At 40.0% G+C, this 21,669-nt stretch overlaps 1 protein-coding gene across 1 annotated transcript; it reads left to right on the plus strand.

The window, feature by feature from the left end:
- Positions 1–1,141: 1,141 nt before the first annotated feature.
- jazf1b (JAZF zinc finger 1b) lies at positions 1,142–21,669 on the plus strand. The gene is made up of 5 exons (XM_050047241.1): positions 1,142–1,374; positions 13,219–13,291; positions 13,986–14,182; positions 16,800–16,969; positions 19,296–21,669. Exons 1-5 carry the CDS (start codon positions 1,260–1,262, stop codon positions 19,470–19,472), a joined length of 732 nt encoding a protein of 243 aa, XP_049903198.1. The 5' UTR covers positions 1,142–1,259; the 3' UTR covers positions 19,473–21,669.

Below are 21,669 nucleotides of genomic sequence, written 5' to 3' on the forward strand. Positions count from 1 at the left end.
TTGTATGGGTGCTGATTCACTACTGAAAGTCCCTTGGTCTCCTGAATCCTGCCAACTGTACTGACTACACAAACTACATGTGTCAAGTAAGACAAAACAAAAACAAATTAAAAAAAAAACCTTCCCTCAGTATTTTATAATTACAAATAACTGCGTCAGAGTTGCATAATTTTTACATGGGCAAACTGTGCCTTTGCTGACACTGTAATGAATCTTCTATTTTATTATTACTATAGGTCATAACATAATAGTAACAATATAATATACGAATATACAAATCCACTAATTTATTTGAGAATTACACCCTGAGAGACAATACAATTACCTGACATGTTAAAAATATAAACAATATTCTATATTTAATTTAGACTAGGCTCTTAGACTTCTTTAGTGGCGATATTAAGTTAGTTGATTTGTTTATAATGTACTGGTTTAATTGATAAGTTTATTTGATTAGATCAACCTGAAAATGAATTTATTTCAATTGTGTTCCTCATGGATGGATTATTGAACAGGCCAACAGGGCACAGGCCCAGGATGCCAAAGTGTCAGGAGCCTCCCCCCTTTGGCCTCCATCTGCAAAATGTCACCTAATGACAAACATCTGACCAGGAAGAGACTCAACATGACCACAAACAGACACAAGACGACTACAAAGAGATGCAAAACAGCTGCAAAGAGACACAAAGAGCCTTACAATGTGTACGATTAAAGGGGCAAAACATCCACAGAGACGCAAAATGACAACAAACACATGCAAAACCTCTACAAAGAGACTCAAAATGACTAAATGAAGACCACAGGGACACAAAATGACAACACACACATGCAAAACAACAACATAAAGAGGCTAAACAACCATAAAGTCAGTGTGTCTTGCTCCTATATGGCCTTCTGCATGTCTGTGCCCAGGGGCCCACTGTTTAATACTTTTTATTTTGTTTGTTTATCATAACTTTAAGATAAATATTAATGTAGTTAAATAAATTCGCGATTATTAGATCAATTCTGTGTCTATGACTACTGACTAAGTTACCGGTATCTTTAAAGACAGTGTATGCTTTTGTAATGAAAGCATGAATGAAAGTCACACCGCCTTACTTCCGGTCTGGTTGTCTGTCTCCAGCTGGTTTGACGCAGCTCGGAGAAGTCACCGCACCGCCCCTGCCGCTCCAGCTGTTCCCACCGCTGTCCGCCTGCTGTCTCCCCGCTGCTCGCTGCTGCTGCCGCCTGCCCTCATTTCCAATGCAGCAGCGACCATGACAGGCATCGCCGCTGCTTCTTTCTTTTCCAACGCTTGCAGATTCGGGGGCTGCGGACTTCACTTCGACTCTCTGGCCGAGCTCATCGTGCACATCGAGGATAACCACATCGGTAAGAGCCGATAAGTACTGAGCGTCGCAGCTAGCAATGGCCGAGGTTTGCAGCTAGCATAAGTGGCTAAGTTAGCGAGCTAGCAAGTTACTTCCTGCGTCCTGACAACCCTGTTGCTAGGTGTGGTGGCTGTTGATGTTTGTGTGTAGATATAACAGTTCCTGTCCGCCACCTGTATTCCTGTATCGACGCCCTGTCAGTGATAAGACAGCTGTAACAGCGGCAGAGCGGCACTGAAGCACCGACCGGGAGACCGTTTCTTTACGTTCCGTCGAGTCGCTCGTGCAAAATTATTGCAGCGCGAGGCCCGCGCGCAGCGCTGCATTGGAAGCGCTGTGAGTTAACTTGCAGCCTGCACGAGCCACCGTAGATACATTATTTACTTATCAGCTTGTTTCAGTCCGCCTGACAGTGTAGAACAGTTATATCACCTGCTGGAGCTCAGGATGCACTCTTTAACCAAGTCACTGTTCAACATGTCTTATTTGTTTTTTATCACTTTAAGAAGCTTTAAGTCTCTTTATCATATTATTAGCTATGTCTTTGCAAATATTGTTGCATATTTCAGTTATTAGATTTTTGTTAAGTTCAATTCAACTCAATAAGCTTTACTGGCATGACATTGTGTTGCCAAATCACAATTACACATTAGGACAGACAATGTATTATTTCAAATGCATAGACATTAATTTTAAAGGAGAAAAACGTTTTAAGTGAAGGAGTAAATAAAAAGGCAAAGTGAGATCTATGATGAGATGAACTATAATGTTGTTGTGTTGGTTGTCTCTTAGGCATGACATGCACTACATAGCTACATATCTTGCTGTATCTATGGCGCTGACACTGTTTTCTCCAAGCAGATGTTGCATTTTGGTCTGGTCAGAGAGTGTTTCTGACAGGGTGGATGTAGAGATGCATTCTATCTATCTATCTATCTATCTATCTATACTGGCATTAGCATAAATAAATTCTCATGAAATGTGTCATATTCTCATATTTCTGACATGCTAAGTAATTACAATGAGTGAGAGTATTTAATAAAAATGACAATAATAAGTGCCTTAGACATACCATAAAACTTTTAACAATTAATAGCCTGGGCTATTATTTGCTTAAATCACCAAAATCAACAGGCTTATATTTGGGACAGGCATCTATATGAGAAAGGCCTTGAATTTCTTTCACACAAAACTGTTGCTCAGCAAAGATTGGGAAATACAACCAAACTGTTTGTTTCAATCAGTATGAATATCACTTGTTTAAAAATTAGACTTCAGATAATAAATCAATTATGAATCATTCATTTGATCTAGCTCCAACAGACAGTGCATCAGAGAGAGGGTGAGTTATGGCACTCGAGGATTACGGCACCCGGCATACCGACACAACATCACTTTATCCTGTATAAACAATACTCACAACTTGGATTAATTTTTATGAAAAATCCTTTTGATTCTTTTGATCTGAGAACTCTTACAACCCTAATCGAGGAATGGACACATCATTTGAGGTAGCCAACAACCCACTTTTATACATCCAAAGAAAAAATTGCTGCTTGGAAACGAGACCAGGTGTCTTATTGAGACAGGCGTTTATTTGTCAAAATGTGTAGCCACACCAGGCTAGACAAAGGGACTGGGCATTTAATTGGGACTTTTAATTGAAGTTTTACAGTATATGGGTATATCTATTTCCATATCCATATAGGTAGCCTATAGCTATCACCTTTGTCAGCTGATATACTGTAGGTGGGAAAAACTCAGATACTCTATTGGTTTCTGAAAAGAAAATAGTTAGTTAGTAATCATCTTCAGCTTTTGCTGTGACAGTTTGTCCACTGAGTGACAAACTATGAGTTATGCACACTTGTGTGAAAGGCCACAAGTTGTAGTATTCATTTGATTAAAAAATCTCTCTTGAGAGTGCATGATGTCATCGGTGTTGATCACAAGTCCACAAATCTTACAACTTTGTACAACTTTTTATAATAATTTATATGTTGTTGTTTTTTTAAATCAGTTGTCATCATGTGATTTTGAAGGATAGGCCACCCCAAGTCCGACCATCGGAAAAAGTAAAAAAACAAATACATTTTTAAGGCAGACATGTGGAACTGGCTAGAATAAATAATTGCATGCACTCCTGCAGCAGTTTATTAGAGACCGTGTTGCCATGGTGATGTAAAGATTTGGACTTGGCTTCATTACTGTTATTGTAACAACTGTATCATGGTCTGAAAAAATATACAATTTTATTATCCTTTATTTCATTGAATTGGAATCATATCCAGTCCCACCTGAACTCTGGTCTAGAGTACACAGCACCATCAATTCATAGCATCCTTAACATCACGATCAGTGAACACTAAACAGCAGCTCAAATGCTGCCCTGCTGACTGCACTTCAAGTCCCACCATAATCAACAGCGCCTCCTGTAGTTCATGTGAGGCAAGACAATAACAATGACTCCCTGTGTGTGCATACTGGAAAGTCAAACATTACATTATGGATTAAGCTATGAAAATATGTATTTGCCTAGGTAACTTTATGATACATTTTTCTTATTGATGAAATTTCAGACTTCTTTTTGAGTTATTTGTGTGATTGATGGCCAATTCCAGATGGTGCCCATTTAATCAGAGCATCATTAACTTGTGTGTTTAATGAAATGATGTTATCTTTACTGTATAGAAAAAAATGTACAAATGTATGTGCTTCCAAAGGGCTTTGTATTGGTCAAAGTCATCTTTGTGTACAGGTGGAAAGTTTTGCTTTAATTTAGTTAAGTAGCCTCATTCGTAAAAATAAAAGTATGGTATTGAGTTTATATGAGAATTTCATCTTCATCAGGGTTTTTATCTAATTCCCAGGTGGTTGCGTTATGTGCCACAGTCCGATTTACTTATACAATTAATTCACTTTATTATTAAATACATACACATTTAATTATTTATTCATTATTTTATATTTATTGTATGTTTTGGTCCTCCATACTTCTTTGCTACATCCATGTGTTTAATAGAATACATAAAAAAAATAGAGTGCATAAAAGTGTATTTAAAAAAGGGTCAGAAACTACTAATTCATTTAGTTTTATCTCACATACATTTTACATTATACTGTGAACAGTTTTGTGATGTGCTAGAGCATTTATATCTGAAGTCGAGTCTACAAAGTGAATTCCCCTCCTCACAGTTTGACACTCTCTTAGTTCCTACATCTGTTTCCCAATCTAATATTTCAGACTCGTATTATTGAAGCTGACAAGGCCCAGCTGTCTCTGTTGTTCTTGTTTGTTGCTTGACTGGCTCTAATATCCTCTGCCCTCCGATTGTGTGCCGTGCATGTGTCCAAGGTGTTAGCGTCAAAAAAAAATGCTTCCAAATGACTTATTGGGGAATAATGAGGCAATTAGTTGGCTCGGAGTGGAAAAACTTTGCTGCCCCCCCTCCTTTGTCCGCTGGCCTGTGCCCACTCTGAGAAGTGCGAAATCTTGCGCGTTGTGCCAAGTGCCTGTGAAGCATAATTACAGAGAGAGTGCTTGATTTGGCCTGTCTTCCTCCTCATCTGGTGGCCTGCTGCTTAAAGCACATTCTCCTTTATAATTAGGCGCCTGGAAAACAAGCACACATTCTTGTCCCCATTTTCCCCAGCCAGCCTGCTGGTTGGGTCTGTGAACAAGAGGTGGCGCTGCTCTGCTGCTGGTTGAGAGGCTTTTCCTCAGACCTTGGTCTGTACAGTAAAAGCTTATGGTGGATATTATAGGCCAAAACTTTCTTGCTAGACTCATTTAACAACGCAGCGTAATGTGTCATACAGTAACCAGCTCAAAGGGCCACTCTTCAGTAAATGAAAACATATTGAAAATCATAATTGGCAAATTACAGAGAGAAATAATTGGTAATTTAAATAATCCTTATACTTGATACATCATAATCCTTCCAGAGTAGTTTTGTACCATTAAATCACTGTACTTGAAGGAGATTATTACACTAACTTTGAAATATATGAAGCCCCAAAGACATCATTGTTAAAAGCTGATGATGCACAGTTTAAAAGCTCCATGCTATAAGATTTTGATCTTAATATACACACAAACACATACAGTCATGTGGAAAAGGACTGTCCTGAAGAACTTAAATTACAATCTCAAAAAACAAATATCAAATCATCAATCAAATTTAATACATAATAATAATTTATACAGAATAATTTCCATTCCACATCAAATATGATAAAACAAACACAAAATGGATCTGTTACTGTTTGTCCACCACTGTGACAGCACATTTAATATGAATGTTGGTTGGTCCGCTCAGACCTTTGTGAACAAATTCAGGTAATGTTAAAGGACATGATTGCTAATGAGCCCCAGAAAACACCAGTAAGACCAGAGGATAGTTTTAACACTGAGCCTAAGTCATGTTAAGCTCGAAAGATCTCCTCAATGGTCTGGTATTCTTGTGCGGCATGAAAAAAAACCATCACGCACTAAGTCAGTGAAATGTTTACTTTGTCACTGAGCGACCAGGCCACTGTAGAGCAGAAGCAAATAGCGACCGTGTTATTCAGATCTCTGAGTGTGTGTGTGCTGCTGAGGCCTGGCACACTGATGGCCTGAAGTGTCCAGGCTTAGCAACAATGAGTCTGTTTGTTGCCAATTCTCACTGGAGGCTCATTTAGTAGATTTTTTGGTATGCACCCCCAAAATCTGCACGGAAGTAATAAATTTGGGAAGCAGTAACTAGTTCCCTGATCTGTGCACCTGGTGGGCCTAATTACATTTCCCCATCCCCCGACAGCAGTGCTCCTGTTCCTGTGCGGTGACTGCGACATGAGGGGCTCCTGTACCCGATAAAACATTCTTCAGAGGAGATGATGTACGGCCTGTGCGGACATCACACAACACAGACGGGCAGTTCAGTGCAGACCAGAATAATATATTTGCGGAAATTTGTTACATTTCTTATGAGATTTTTTTCAATACTTCAACGGATCATGTTAAACACATGTTATATTTTCCTATTTCAAATGCTGTAGATATGAAGGTTCCTCCTACAGTGACATAAAGTAGAGTGTAAAAGTGAAACTGAACCTAAAACTTTTCTGTTCATTTTTATTTTTCATGTCTTGTTTTGCAAATTACAGTAACCTAGTGTGTCTCTGAAATTCTCTGACCTTTGTATATAAGTGTAGTTCTGAGAGCTGATAGCTCACCCAATATTATGGATTTAAGCATGGATGGATTACTGAATGAGCCTGCCGGGCATAGGCATGGGCCTAAAGTGTCAGGGCCCCCCTGGCCTTTACCTGCAAAATGTCATTGAAATTAACATGTACTGATGTCGAAGAGACTTAAAATGATGACAGAGATGCAAAACAACCACAAGGAGACACAAAATGACTACAAAGTGACATAAAATGACCAAAAAGACACAAAATTACTTTACAGAGACCCAAACAACTACAAAAAGACACAAAAACCACAACATAGTTTGTGTGTCTTGCTCCTGCGTAGGAGATGTGGTGGGGCCCTTTGCTTATCTGTGCCCACGGGGCCTCTCATCTTATAATCCACCTATGGATTTAAGCAAACCTGCTTGTGTCACTTTGCTTTTCCAGTTTACCAAACATGCAGTTTGACTGAGTGATGGCAAATGCTGGATATCAGTCTAAAACCACTGGCATCTGTGTTGAAAAACACACATTAGAGCTGAAATAATCTGTCAATTGTTCAATTATTCTATTTACAGGAAATGTGTCTGCAACTATTTTGTCAGTGGATTCAGTGCTCCTGTCATCTTGAAAGCAAAAATGGCAAATATTCAGTTCATGTATATATAGTTACCGCTCTTCCATGGTATTGATTTGCAGCTTTTCTCAATTTTATATCATCGTAAACTGAGTATCTTTGAACTGTTGATCAGACAAGACAATCAATCAAGAACATAATCGCCAGATTTATCAAAAATGATTATAGTCATTAGTTGCAGCTCGAATGAACATCACAATTCCAACTACCATATGTCTGCAATGAGCAGCGATGAAAGTGTGTGTTTTTGTGTGTTTCCCTTTGTGTTTTGCCTGTGTGTTTGTACAAACGTGTCTTTGTGTGTGTATGACTTAGCGCACATGAATGTTTAAGCTGCCGTCTGTACTATACGTATTTATAATAGTTCATTTTAACGTCCCCGTGTATTTTTTTTTTCAGTAACCCGCAAAGGCAGCTTGCACATGGAGCTTGACTCCGTTTCATTTCCTCCTCAGAGGTCACATCGTAATGAATTACCTGTGCCACCACTCCTGGTAATGTCCCCCGCTGCTCACAGCCGCCATAAACATGTCACCATAATGCTCACCACTCTGCTCTACCCCATAGTGCATTTGGCCATGAGGGTGGATGGAAGAGCCAGACACTGGTGGAAATGAGAGAGGGAGCTGTGCGTCTGGTGTGTGTGTGTGTGTGTGTGTGTGTGTGTGTGTGTGTGGGAGGGAGAGGGTCGTGGAGGGCGTTACAAGAGGGCAGCAGGCATCACTTCCCCCGTTGCCTTAGGAAGGTTTGTTGTGTGATCGTCCGTTGGTTTCCTGTTGCAGGCCGTCACAGGGGCCCTAATGAGAACATGTTATTGCATCATGTTTTCTGCACTCATACACTGACTCAGTCAGTTTATGCTCCCATACACATACTTCACATATAGACACTAACAACAGGCATAGTGAATGCTTCAAAAGAAGAGGTTTGTAAGGAACCTGTCGCATTAAGCATGAAACAGGTTTGATGAAATTAGAAATACGTAGGGTATATTAGCTTTGCTGTTTTTTTTTCAGGAAAATATATCAGGGTGTTTGAATATTTAAAAAAAATAGTTAAGAAATGCATTTAAAAATCTAATGCAAAACTCTGGTTGGAAATTTGCTGTATTTCTAAGGCTGGGTGTTGTTTCACTAAATGTTTTTTTAATTACTATAAGGGTTTTTCCAGACCTGCAAGACAATCAGCAGCTTTCTTATATTTTATCCAGATTTTTTTCTTTGCTTTGCCAAGAGAGAAATCTGTTTGCTGTGAACTGCAATTGCAGAAAACGAAATATGCGTAAAGTGGGAAACTTGTGTTTTTGATTTTTTTGAAATAAAAAAAATGTTTAAGCTACATCTTTTAAAAAATCACAGCATAAAAAAATGAAGAGCCTCATTATGAAACTCTATTAAATGTTTTCAAACTGTTTTCATCTTACATTCTCTTCTTTATCCCACACCTGACTTCCACTCATACATAAACAATCACTGGGCCTTATAGGAACTGGATTGTTTGCCTCTGGAATTAGCGATGGTGAATAAGCACAGTTTTTGTTTCCGACTAGGTTTCTTAATAGTCGGCCACCAAGGTGGACCACCTGTGTAGTTTGATTAGAGGGGTTCTCATCTCTAACTGAGGCGCCTTCGTCCCGGTCCTTGACTGCTGGTGGCCCCAAAAGAATAGCAGAGGCTGTGGGGGAACTGGCCCCTGCAGGCCTCCCTCACCCCAGTCCCCACCTGAGGTGTGTGTGATTTACAGTGTGTGGGAACAGATTGATCCACTGCTGTTTGAGCGGTCTGCAAGCAGGCTGCCATTCCACTCCCTGAGTCTCATTAGGGATCTTAGGAGGGATTTCTTGTGCACTCACGCACACACATACCAACTCACAGCACTCAGAAAAGTCTCTGCACTGCCTCCGGCTTTTGGCAGGGGGACTAGTGCCGTTATGACTGTGTCTGTCCTACTCTGTGTTTCCATGACTCTGGCTGGAGAGTAGAGAGAGGTGTGCTGTCCTTCTCACTGGGGATAAAGCCACTGTTAATGAAACACTTGCTTACGACTGAGGCCTTGAGAGAACCCTCCTGAGCCGTAGGCGCTGAGGTTTAAGCTGTTCTTACAGCCTACCTGCCAGTATCATAAAACTTTGCCACTATTTCATCGTCAACCAAGTGGCTTGCCTGTTACCACTGAGTGGATGATGCCCTGCGTCTTTCATCGCCCATGTCTACTTTTCAATAAGACTGACATCGGTTTGTTGATTTAGATTCCTGTTAGACCTCTAAAACACGAACTTTCTCACGTATACTTAAATGTGGTTTGGGTCAAGTTCTTCTGGTCAACATCAACTTCCACCCTCATGACAGAATTAAGCCAGTAGCTTACACTGTTAAAGCAGAGAGTGCAGTCTGTGTTGTGTGTTTCCTTTATAGATGGTGGTAGATGGTGTGTCTGTACTTTCAATTTATACACCGTGTTGGTAGTCTTCTGTTTTAGTGTTTGTCCATGTGCATAGATGTCTCAATATGGCTTCTAGATGACAGGATGAGGATTACCCTGCATTCATGAGGTGTTGGAATAATTGGAAAAATTAGTTCCCACTGGTAAAGTTCACAGAACGCCCCTTAAGTTGGAACAACAACTCGGAAAGTCTGCAAAAATGTTGGTACACGACTTGCCGGGTTGACGTTGTATTACACAGAAACATGCTGGACGAAGTAAGTGTTTGCTTGATGTTAAGAAACTTTTTATTAATTCACATATTGAATATTATTTTTGCTCACATGTAATTTCTAATATAGTATTAGGTTGTATCTTTGAGTTCTTGTCCACCTAGATTCGTTAGAAAATTATTTTTTAGCAATAACCCTGATAGCAAGCCAGGTAAAGCAATATTTTAGTGGTTTTGGGGTGCAGCAACAAGTCTAAGACGAAATCACTTTGCAATATAAAGCTTCAAACTGTTTCACCTTACTTGGAGAGCAAGATGAATCTTCACTGGGACGTTAAATGCTCTGAACAATAAAATACAACACATTTTCTCTGTAGCGTCCATGTTGTTTGCACATTACGACTTCAAAGCTCATGAACACACTGAAGTTGAAGTGGGGAGTGGGACCATCCGAAGAACATGTGAATGCAGCATTAGTGATAAACTCCAACCAAAGAGAAGTTGAATGAAGTTAATAATACTTCAAGAGCTCATTTTGAGTGATTACCAGGTCAGACAGTACCTGAAGTAAGAATGCAGAGAACATCAACAAATATCCGATTTGCAATTATGTCTTGCCTCGACATTCTCCAAACGAATGCCAGTCAGTGACTTAAATAATACTCTTTGGATACCTTATAAACATGTGTTTTTACTCAATCTTTTTTCCCATTTAAGAAAATACACAAAGTCTTTATATAACAATTTTTCTTAACTAAAATACAGTTTAAAATTAGCTTCCTGTTTCAGTTCAGAAAATTTGTTATTGAATCACAGGTAAATAAGATCAATTTATGACCATACATTTAATGCCAATTTCCAAAACTTGACAGTTATTGATAACTGATGGTGCGGATACCCAGGTGGTATTCTTTATCAGGGTTTTTTTCCCCCAATACTGTCAAAACTGTCTTTCTATTAAACTGATACAGAGATGCTGCATTTAGGCAATGTATTGTAGTGTACAGTTTCTGCCACCAGAAGTCAGTCTCTGGTAATGGAAAAGGCAGTTGAACTGAGAAAGAGGGGATAACGTTACAGGAGTGGTAAAAAAAGAACAGTGCCTCTGGCCCTCTCTGGAAATATTGCCACATATAACTTTATCTTGACACAACTTCTTGCGACCACAAAAGCAGTTTAGTAGCCACATGATTTTATTCAACACATCATCTCTGTTCTGCCCACTAATGTGTCAGTATCCACCATAGCATTCATTCATTCATTAGCCTATTCTATGGGCCATAAGTATCTAAACTCAGTAAGACTTGTCTAAGTAGCTAATTGCATATTAGAAATAAATCATACTAGGCTAGACAATGTCATACGTGCTACAATGACAATGACAATAAGGTAAGAAAAAATAGATACCGCCCAAGCCTTTAACCTGTAGTCTTGCCCCTTCAGACACACCGTGAGAGTTTGGAGTCAAATTTCTGTCCCCATCTCGGTGAAAACAAAACATCACCGAATGGTGGAGCCCTGTATAAGAGAGAACCACCGAAGTTTAATCACTTCTTCTCTAGCGCTGTGTCTTTTTGTCCAGCAGACATTTAATGGAAATCTGTTTTAGGTGTTTTGTTCCAAACAAACAAACAGGAGGAAAAGCCCAACATCGTGGAAGCAATAATTGAGTATGACTCAGGGTTTTATTACGGCCTCACAAAGGTGTTGCTTTTCCCTTTTACCAAGACAGTTTTAATTACACTATTTCCATATGTTTTATATCATTGGCATTTTTAAATCATATCAACTGGGACTGTGCAGTTTAGTTTTTTGTTTGCTGAATATGCAGATTCTGTTAAAGCTGCGCTGTCATCAAAGTGTCTTACAAAAGCATAATTTGAAAGTTTAATGTTACAAATAGCCTTAGGTGTAAGTGTTGTGCATAAATGAGCTTGTGGATGGAAACAAGCAGTAGATTTAACCACATGGGGGTGGCAGTCTTTCACAGCTCTGTCAGAGGCAGACAGGGAGGCTCAGCTGGTAAGTGGTAGACACTGTTGTTTTATGGGGCATCTCTCTTCTCCCACATGGACGGCAGCGGGAAGAGCGTTTGAAGTCAGGCCCGCTTCACCTCAGGGTGTGGAGATTGGCTATTGTTGTACATTTAGCACTGCTGAGCAAGTTGAATGTCTGGAGCACAGCATGGGAAAACGCAGTATGTGTCAAGTGTGGTCATGTATGAGCAATGTGGCGTCTGCCGTGCAGCTTTTCAAAAGGACCATGGAAATTCAAAAGTGGAGGCACTTGAGATGTTACTTTTTCCTTGTATATTTTAATTAAAAGTAGTGTTGCAGAATATAGCTTCAGACTGCCTGGACCCTGCATTTTACCAATAGTTAAGTAGCCTAATCGTGGAGCGTAGGGTAACTTGTATAAAATAAATGATTAACTAAACTAACTTCAAAAAATGAAAAACAGTGTACATAAGTCAAGATGAAATAAGTCAAGTAACCAGCATCAGCATGGAAACTGTGGCGCTTCTCCAGCAATACTTAACTAAACAATGACTGTAGTCTAGACAGTGGTGTGTGACATCATGTTCAAACTAATTGTACTACACACTGCACAATATCCTGCATTTTGATTATTTTTACTAAGTAGTTTTTATAGGCCTGTATTCGTCGAGTCAGCTGAGCGTGTATGCTCTTTGACAGCCCAACTCCTGACTTTCATGCACACACATTTATACCTGAGACTCACCCAATTCAGCCACTGTCTGCTACTGTTTGCCACTAAATGCACTGCTCAGGGGGGACTCTCTGATCTTTATCATTCAAAAGATAAAACAAATTCAACATTTCTACTGAAAAGTTCATTTTCATAGATGTACAATAACTGCTGTAAATCTAGCTGAAAAGTTTGTACTGATTATGTTTCCACTGTGTCAGTGTGTTTCTACATTGATGACCCATGTTTTACATCTGAACTAAAATCTGGATTTTAATTGCAATACCTTTAAAAATCAATAAGGTCAATATAGTGTACACCAGCCTTGGATCTTTCCTCTTGTGTCTGGGCAGTGCGAGGATATTCAAGGCACCGCAGTATAATTCATTTAAAACAACTGGGAGAATTTGTAAGTGAGAAGCCAGTGAAGAAACCTTGTCACTGCACTACTAACTTCTGGTTGGTCAGGATTATTGTTTGAAGATGGATTGGATTGTGCAAACCTCCCCCAGTGAAGCAAAGACTGCAGTGCAGGATGAACCAGCCATCCCACATAGGGAGAAAAACAGAAAACGGCAATGTAAAAAAAAACTAGAAAACAAGCACACTGCTATTCTCAGTATTGCCTTATATGACAAGATTTAACCTCTATCTCTCTCTCGCCTACTCAGATACAGACCCCCGTCAGCTGGAGAAGCAGGAGCAGCAGCAGCCGACATATGTTGCCCTCAGCTACATCAACAGGTAAAGAAATGTATGAACAATTATCGAGAAAGAAAACAGCAGCGCTTGTATTCAATTATAAGTAAATCTGGCTTCTAAATCTGATACAATTATGACATTTGGCCCGTAAAGATTTATCTTCAGACGTCCTCTGCATCAGTGAGTATTACTGCTGTGTCCTACGAGCTCCTATAAGCAACGACCAGCAGTTTCAAATGTCATCTGGTGGATTGCTTAGATGTATTGCTTCAGTATTTAGTAGCTGTTTTGTTTTTTTATTGCACCAAAGTCATCCCAGTCGTCTTTGATATGGTGCTTAAATAGTGGTTTTAAAAGTCTTATGCAACAAGCCAGCATACAAGAAGGTCTGCCGCTGTCTCCCTGCCTTCACAAACACATCTTGATGTGGTTATTGCTTAATTTGTTAATTCCACTTTTGCTTTAACAATGTCTATGTTAACATTTCATTTTTATGATACGACTTTACTATCCATCATAAACCCAGCTTAAGGTTTGTTTTGATGGGAATAGAGCCAATTATATGTTGTTTTTTTCTAACCATGTGTGTTACAGTAGCAAACCTTTAATAGCAGAACTTTGTAAACATCAGGGGAGTCCTACAGTAGCAAGCTGCTCATTGTACATTGAACGACATGACCCTCTTTTCATAAGACAGACTGCAAACCCTGACTGGTCTTACATCCTTCAATGCCAGGTTCATGACAGATGCTGCGCGGCGAGAACATGAAACTTTGAAGAAGAAGGTGCAGCCCAAGTTGTCTCTGTCTCTGTCAGGCAGTCTGTCTCGCAGCAGTGTTTCCACTCCGCCTCGCCACACCAGTGGAAACCTCACCCCTCCAGTCACCCCACCCATCACCCCTTCCTCTTCCTTCCGCAGCAATACGCCTACAGGTACACAACCATCTTTAAAGGGCATGTCCATTATTTATTCATTTATTTATTTTGAGGTGCATATATCATTTTGTAGCTTCCCAGCAATATTCTTTATTTATTCAGATTTGTGCGTATGTTTTAGTGTCAAAATGGCAATTTTCCCAAGCCCTTCTAAAAACATTTCCCCACGTGACCAGACGTAGGTTTCTGCATGATGACTTTGCTACACATAGCCTGCCTAATTTGCCACTTTGTGACTTAGACGAGCCTTTTTAAGAATTCTGTGCCATCGGTTTACCAAATAAACTATATTCCCCTAACCCCCAAATCAGCATGGAAGCTAAGCAATGTACTGCTGTGGACACCACGTTAGCTGGTGGACCATCAACTCCCGTGTTCTGTGAGGTAAAATTACTGCTTTTGTCAAAGTAGTCTGGCTTGAAAGAGGGGCCCTCGTGTAGTGGTTAGAGCACTCGTCTTCCATGTAGAAGGTCTAGGGCTCAAAACCCGCTGGGGTCTAGGTCAGCAAAGGCATGTGGTCACCAGAGGTTTCCACCGCCAAATCAAACAGGACCAGATTCTTTAAGGAGTAACTCCGGAATCTGAGCCAAGTCCTCAAAGGAGGGCTGTCTGACTGCAATGTAAAGTGGTGAAAATATTCTAAATATAGCGTACACTTACACTCATATTGATTTTTTGGGGTGGCTAAAATACATGTTGCTGCTGCCCCCATCCACAGCGGTACATTGCTTAGCTTCCATGGTGGTACTCCTGTCTTCTTCATCAAACTGGGGGTGTACTCATCAACATCTACTACATTGACTAGATAAGTAACTCATACAACCCCACTTCAAATAAATATGAACTGTCCCTTTCACTTATCATTGGTCTAATCTACATCACTGCTTTTGGCTTCCATTCGAAAAACAGGTAAAAGAACGCAGATGAAGTCACCCTTTAACACACTCACATCTCTAGTAAGAAGTACAGAATGTAGTGACTGTTCGCAGTGAAATACGTGTTATGCATTGTTTATTAAGATAGCAGCAGAGTGGTGAAGCAGTCAAGGAGACCTTCAACCAGGAGGTCTGTTTTCAAGACATTAGGAAGGCAGGCATCCACCCTGCTGAAATGTATCTGAATCTCTGCCAGCTTACTTAGTTACTTCTTATGAGTAGGGCAATAAGGTGAAGAGTCAATGTGCTTTTAAGGGATAAAACAATAATCTTATAGGCTTCTAATGAAGTATCATATAGGATAAAACCGATGGCTCACTCACTTAGAAAAGCAGCTGTAGCAGCTGATATTAATGTCAAGATACTAGCAGAGAGCATTTTGTATTTTCACCCTTTATTCACTTTTCAAATAATAAGAGATTCAATTGTCAGTTGTAATCGCTTAAATGGCTGATTAAAACTGAAATGATATGATTACGTGTCGCTTGTTGATAATTCTTCATCCCACTTGTGTGATATTTTCACTGTTAAATTGTTGTTAGATCTTAATGTTTCCCATTACTTGGTTGATGAACTCAGCAGTTATGACTCCAGTTATTATCCTGTAAGTAAAAGCATCAGCAGGAGAGCTTAGGAGACAATCTTTAATAACACTCACATTCAAGCTATAGAGAACGAGAGGCAGCTTTCATAGTTCAGCTGATTTTTCTAATTCAGTGGTTCTTAACCATGGGGCCCAGGGGGTGAATTTGGGTTTCCAAGGAAAGTGAAGGCATGATATGCCCTACTCTCCCACTCTCCCTCTGACTGGCTAGGGCTTGTTGCCTTCATTTGTTGAAGTGGTTAGGTTTAGGCAGAAGGCGTGACATTGGTTAGGGTTAGGGTGAGAATGCCAGGGTAAGCCAATCAGAGGCAGAGAGAGACTCCCTAGATCCCTGGAACTCCCTCAAGGATCCCTGGGTTACTCAGAAAAATGGGGAATTGTTTATACTCACTTAATTCACTACAGACCATAACAATGACTTTTCTGATAATAGCTTTCTCTTCCTCCATAGTTATCTCCTCAACTGTAATTGACAACTATAGAATTCTGGTCTTAATCGTATCAGACAACCAAAAGGTCCCTGAAACAAAATGCTTTGTGACGTAATGTGTATCAATTTAGGGTTCCTTGACATGAAAAGGTTGAGAACCACTGGTCTAATTTATTCCTGTGTACATTACGTAACAGAGAAAAACTTTAGGTTCTTTCCCCTGTCATGTTTTCCCATGTACTCATGTAGTTGTTTTGTAGAGTGTATAGTCTTGAACGCTCTGTCTTGTTTTTAGCTCTTGTGGTTTTTCTTCTGGCATAACATCTGTAATTAATCGATAAAAATTTCCGATCCCAAGACCTTAGTAAAATGCAAACATTCTTTCCCACGATTGGCATATTTCAGTCTTTCTGGAAACTTGGGCACTGTAACACATGAAGTAGAGATTACAGGAACACTGCCCCAGAGCACATGTTGAGAACAGTCCACGCTTGTGAGCCTGAAGGCTCAAAGGCCAGGATTTCATCGCCACTGATTAGTCATGAAGTGTCCATTAATCAGAGCTCCAGCTCGTATGATCGCATGTCTCGTCATGATACCCTGAGTCAATTACTGTTTGACTTTCTGTCTCTCCCCCTCCCACAGGTAGTGAGTGTGATGAGGAGGAGGTAGACTTTGAGGAGTCTGATAGTGACGAATCGTGGACCACGGAGAGCGCCATCAGCTCCGAGTCCATCCTCAGTTCTATGTGCATGAATGGAGCAGATGAGAAGCCTTTTGCCTGCCCTGTGCCAGGCTGTAAAAAGAGATACAAGGTAGGTTTCACTCAGCATCTCCTCTTAGAATACACACTTTAAATAAAACAAAAAGCAATGGTGCAAATTATTTTACCACGCCCAGGGAGAGACCAAATAAAAATCTGAGATATTTGTGTTGTGAGATTTGTGATTTTATTTGCTCATGTAAAATTAAAAGTGACTCCCCACTGTTGACAATGGAAAATCAGTTCTTAGCTGGGCATTACAGCTTGTCAACATAGATGCATACATCTAGTCCACTTCAGTGATGTGGAGTTTTACAGGATTTTCCGTTCACATCTGGCGTGTGTGGTTTTGATAAATTATGTGCAGCTTGAGAAAATTGCATTGCTGACGTGAATGACAGGGTTATGGGCGATGACTTAGTCTGAGGCAGCAGGCACCATTAAGCATCTGTTTAGGGGCAGAACAAGATTGAAGAACGCATTTTATTTCCCCTCTCTATAGCCTACTGTCAGCATGCATCCTCCTTTTTATATATATATGTGAATCAGAATCAGAATCAGAATCTGGTTTACTGCCAAGTACACACACACACACACACACACACAAAAATCTTTGGTGTTTTGATGCATTGACAAGAAACAAATATAGAATAGACATTACATTACAATAAAACATTAAGAAATACTATTTAAAAATATCTACAATGTCATTGTGTTAAACAAATGAGCTAGGAGGGAATGAGCAAACATATTTTCTAGGGCAGTGGTTCTCAAATGGTGTGCCGTGCTGCTAATTCAGGTGTGTCATGGAAGTTTGTGACAACCACACATTATTATTGCAATATTCAACTTGGCTTGCACAAAGAGTTATGAATTAATTTTTAATTGACTGTATCAGCATGTTGTGCACACTCAGTTCCTAATAAAGAGGCAAACTCTAGCTAAAAATGTAATTTAATTTGATTTGATTGACAAACCGTCATGGGGAACCAATTTGTCCCATTTGGGCATGAGAATTATAAGCGTGTGACACATCAAACGCCCTGATTGGCAGCCAGTGTACAGGATGATGACAAAAGAAGAAAGCTGTGAGTGGGACAATGGATCACCTTATTGTACAAAGCAAATTACAACAAAGCACCAGCGAAGACGACCTACGACCGAAAGAAAAGAGAAAAAGTAATTGACAGTATCAGTAAGCTACCTGTCTTATTTTTTCTTGTTTCATTGTCTTACATCGTGGTAAGAGTGATAACACGTTAAGAAGCTATTTTGCGCAGGTATAAATAAAGGTGTGCCTTGAGATTTTGACTTGCCCCACACTGTTCTAGGTGATGTGCAAAGGTTCAGTATTAGGCATAAAAGAAAATGCAATGTACATTGATATAGATCCAGAGATATGCCTTAAAAATAATACTTACCTTCAAAATGGCTATTTGTATGTCAGTTACTCACTGTGTCTTATGTAGAAATCATGAAGAAAACTTTGCATGCCTCCAGAGTAAATGAAGAATCCAAAAAGGCGAACATTCTTCATGAATTAAAGTCGTTGGGGACCACATTTAATGACAGCAAAGCTATATCAAAACACAAACTCTCACACAACTCGTGTAGTATAATTATAGACCATATAACATAATAAATGTAGCTACCATGACGTCCCCCATTGGTTCGTGGACAACTGTTTTGAAGCCTCAAGGTTAGAATTTTGGCCGTTGCCATCTTGTTTTTTTCAGCCAGAAGTGACCCTGTTTGAATGAGATGGTGGAGCTGTGACTCATAGACTGTAGTGAAGCCTTGCAGACCACCTTTCACTCAATCAGCCCTTAAATATGCGTAGCTTTAAGCCAGAATAAAATGCAAACAGGTGAGATATATAAAAATTCACCTCCCATACAGCTGTCATGAAAATTAGCTATCAAGACCAAAACTGTTTTTTTTTTTTTGGACTGGGCTTTAAACATGTTTATTTCTGCTGTAAAGTTGGGCATTTTAATAAGGGGGTCTATGAAGATCTGGAGCCAGCCTTAAGTGGTCATTCATGAAACTGCTTTTGGTATCTCCGATTTGGCTTTATTTTTCAGCCTGAGGTTGCTGCTTGAGTTTAACCCAAGTCTCATTTATCCAGTCATATGCTCACTACTTCCCAAACACGTGCTGCCATGAGAAGCGTGCCCTCCATGAGACTGTAACCTATGTGTTTTCGCAACAGTGCATGTGTTTGGGAAGTACTGAGCACGCAACTGGAGTGGGCGTCCCGGGCCTTGCTGATGATGTATGTACATGGTTGTGGAAGCACAGTTGTACATGTTAACTTATAAGCGTAATTCCATGTTAAGTGATGGTTGAGTGTCATATTTTTTGCATCATCATTGCAGAATGTGAACGGGATCAAGTATCACGCCAAGAACGGCCACCGAACCCAGATAAGGGTGCGCAAGCCCTTCAAGTGCCGGTGTGGGAAGAGCTACAAAACGTCTCAGGGTCTCCGCCACCATACCATCAACTTCCACCCACCCATCTCTACTGACATCATCCGCAAGATGCAGCAGTAGAGACCGAGTGAGCGACCAGCACTCTCCCTCAGGCCACTTCCCAACCATCTGAACACCACCATCACCAGCAGAGGCTGTTTCTCATTCCACCCTTTTCAACCCCGCCCCCTCCCCCTTCTCTTCTCTCTCTTACCCCACTTTGCTATGACACTATTTTTGATTGCATGGTATAAATGTGTTATTATTCATCCTTAACTTTTATTATGAATGTTGAATCTTTATGTAGTTCACAGTTTTGTATTTTTGCACAATTAAGCTATCATTTATCTATCTGACTATTTTGTTTCGACATATGGTGCTCGTTGATGATGAGGGCTCGCTGGAGACTGGAGAATGGCCGCACCAAGTCACGAGTAGCCTTGCATGTACAGTAAGGTATCCTGCTTTAAAGGCAGTGTGAAGTCATAGGAGACTGGGGAAAGATTTGTATATTTTTTTTTTTTTCAGGAAAGTAGGATCCATTACTTTGCATATGTTGCATTTGAATCTAAAATGCAACAGAGGCAAATACAATCAATCAGAATGTGTGTGGTATGACATTCTCTATCAGACTTAATGTTAATAATCAGTTGTTTGACTCAGTTACTTTTCCTTTCATATCACAAGTATTCCAAACCTTTTTTCATCTGTTTTACTGCAAACACTTGTGTGTGAGCACCAAAGGATGATCTCAGGTGACGTTTGCAAGCATTTCAGCACCACAATCCTGCCCAAGCATTCAGATAGTATTTAATGCTGTTCAGTGGGATCATGGGAACTCAGTGTGTCATAGCTGCCTAACGTTCCCGGTCACTTTCCTGACGACATAAGCAGTTTTTCCTTGCTGTTTTTACAGCGAGGAATCAAAGCACTTTTTGTAACAAGTTGCCAACAAATTAGCATTTTCTTTGCCAATATCTCGTTTCTGGTCTATGTACAGTAGCAGCCAAAAACGAGGCGAAAAGGCCTTCAGAGCAGAAGTTTGCAAGTTCTACATTGCTCCAAGGGATGATGTATACCAAACCTCCAGTGTTTCCAGTATTGTGAGATTTCTGTATGTACAGTAGTTGCCTTGAATTGTAAACCATTCCAATCAGTACAGATCTTTGTATGGCTTTATTTTGACAGTTCAGACAAAATCAGCTGAATGCAGACATTACACAGACAGCTCGGCCCGGACTGTCTGCTGTTCACCGACTCCCCGCTCTTATGAAACCATGTGATTGTGTTTGTCATGGATAGAGAAAAGCTGGGGCAGATGTTAGCCATGTATTTAGCACATTTATGTTGGGCTGTGAGGTTAACACATGCGGCTCCTACTTTGTGCCATAAAAATATGTCTGTTGAAGGCATATACCATCAAATCCATGAAATAACTGAAGAGGAACACCACCTAAATTAAGAACTGCAATAAGTTACTTCCATGGCATAGGAAAGTCCGATCAGTGTTTGTGAACATGAGCTACTCTCCCTCAAAACCAGACATCAGAGAAGTAAGTCTCAAACTTGTGATGTCGTCAGGTATAAAGTCTGGAGCTGTTCCACAGACAATGAATGGGAGACTGATTTTGTGGACCTGCAGAATGTTTGGGGGGGTTTTTTATAGCCAAATGAGCTTTATTCTGTTGTAATGTCCTCAGTTCTGAAACAGACAATGGACCCATATACTCAGCGCATTCCCCATTCATCTCCAACATCTTTGCCAATTCATTGTCTATGGAACAGCTCCAGACTTTACACCCTATGACATTGCAAATTTGACTTTTAGTGCTTTGGATTTGGAAGAGTTGTTCATGTTTACTTATATTTCTCGACAGCCTTAGATCATAGGAATGACATGCATGACTTTTGAAAATGGGCATAGTTCCCCTTTATATGCCACAAGATTGGGGATTTAAAAACTTTGAGCCATTATAAGTAACATCTTCACTGCATGGATGTTAGCATCGAGGAACTACGGTCCAATTGAGAATTGTGACAGTATTGTACTGCCAGTATGGAGGGAAGTCTTTGATATAGTGTATAGTGAATGTATTGTTGTGTTAAGTGCATTAAATTATATTTTCATATGTTTCTGGAGTTACAAAAAAACCCAATAGTATAAAGTGTATGAAAAGGCAACACCAGAGGTTGTTTGGAGAAACTAATGGTGATGTACTGTATTTCTTCAAAAAGCTGCTTCATGTAAACTTTTGTTACATTTAGAATAAAAATTCCT

This window comes from Epinephelus moara, chromosome 6, assembly GCF_006386435.1.
Source record: "Epinephelus moara isolate mb chromosome 6, YSFRI_EMoa_1.0, whole genome shotgun sequence".
NCBI classification, from domain to species: Eukaryota; Metazoa; Chordata; class Actinopteri; order Perciformes; family Serranidae; genus Epinephelus; species Epinephelus moara.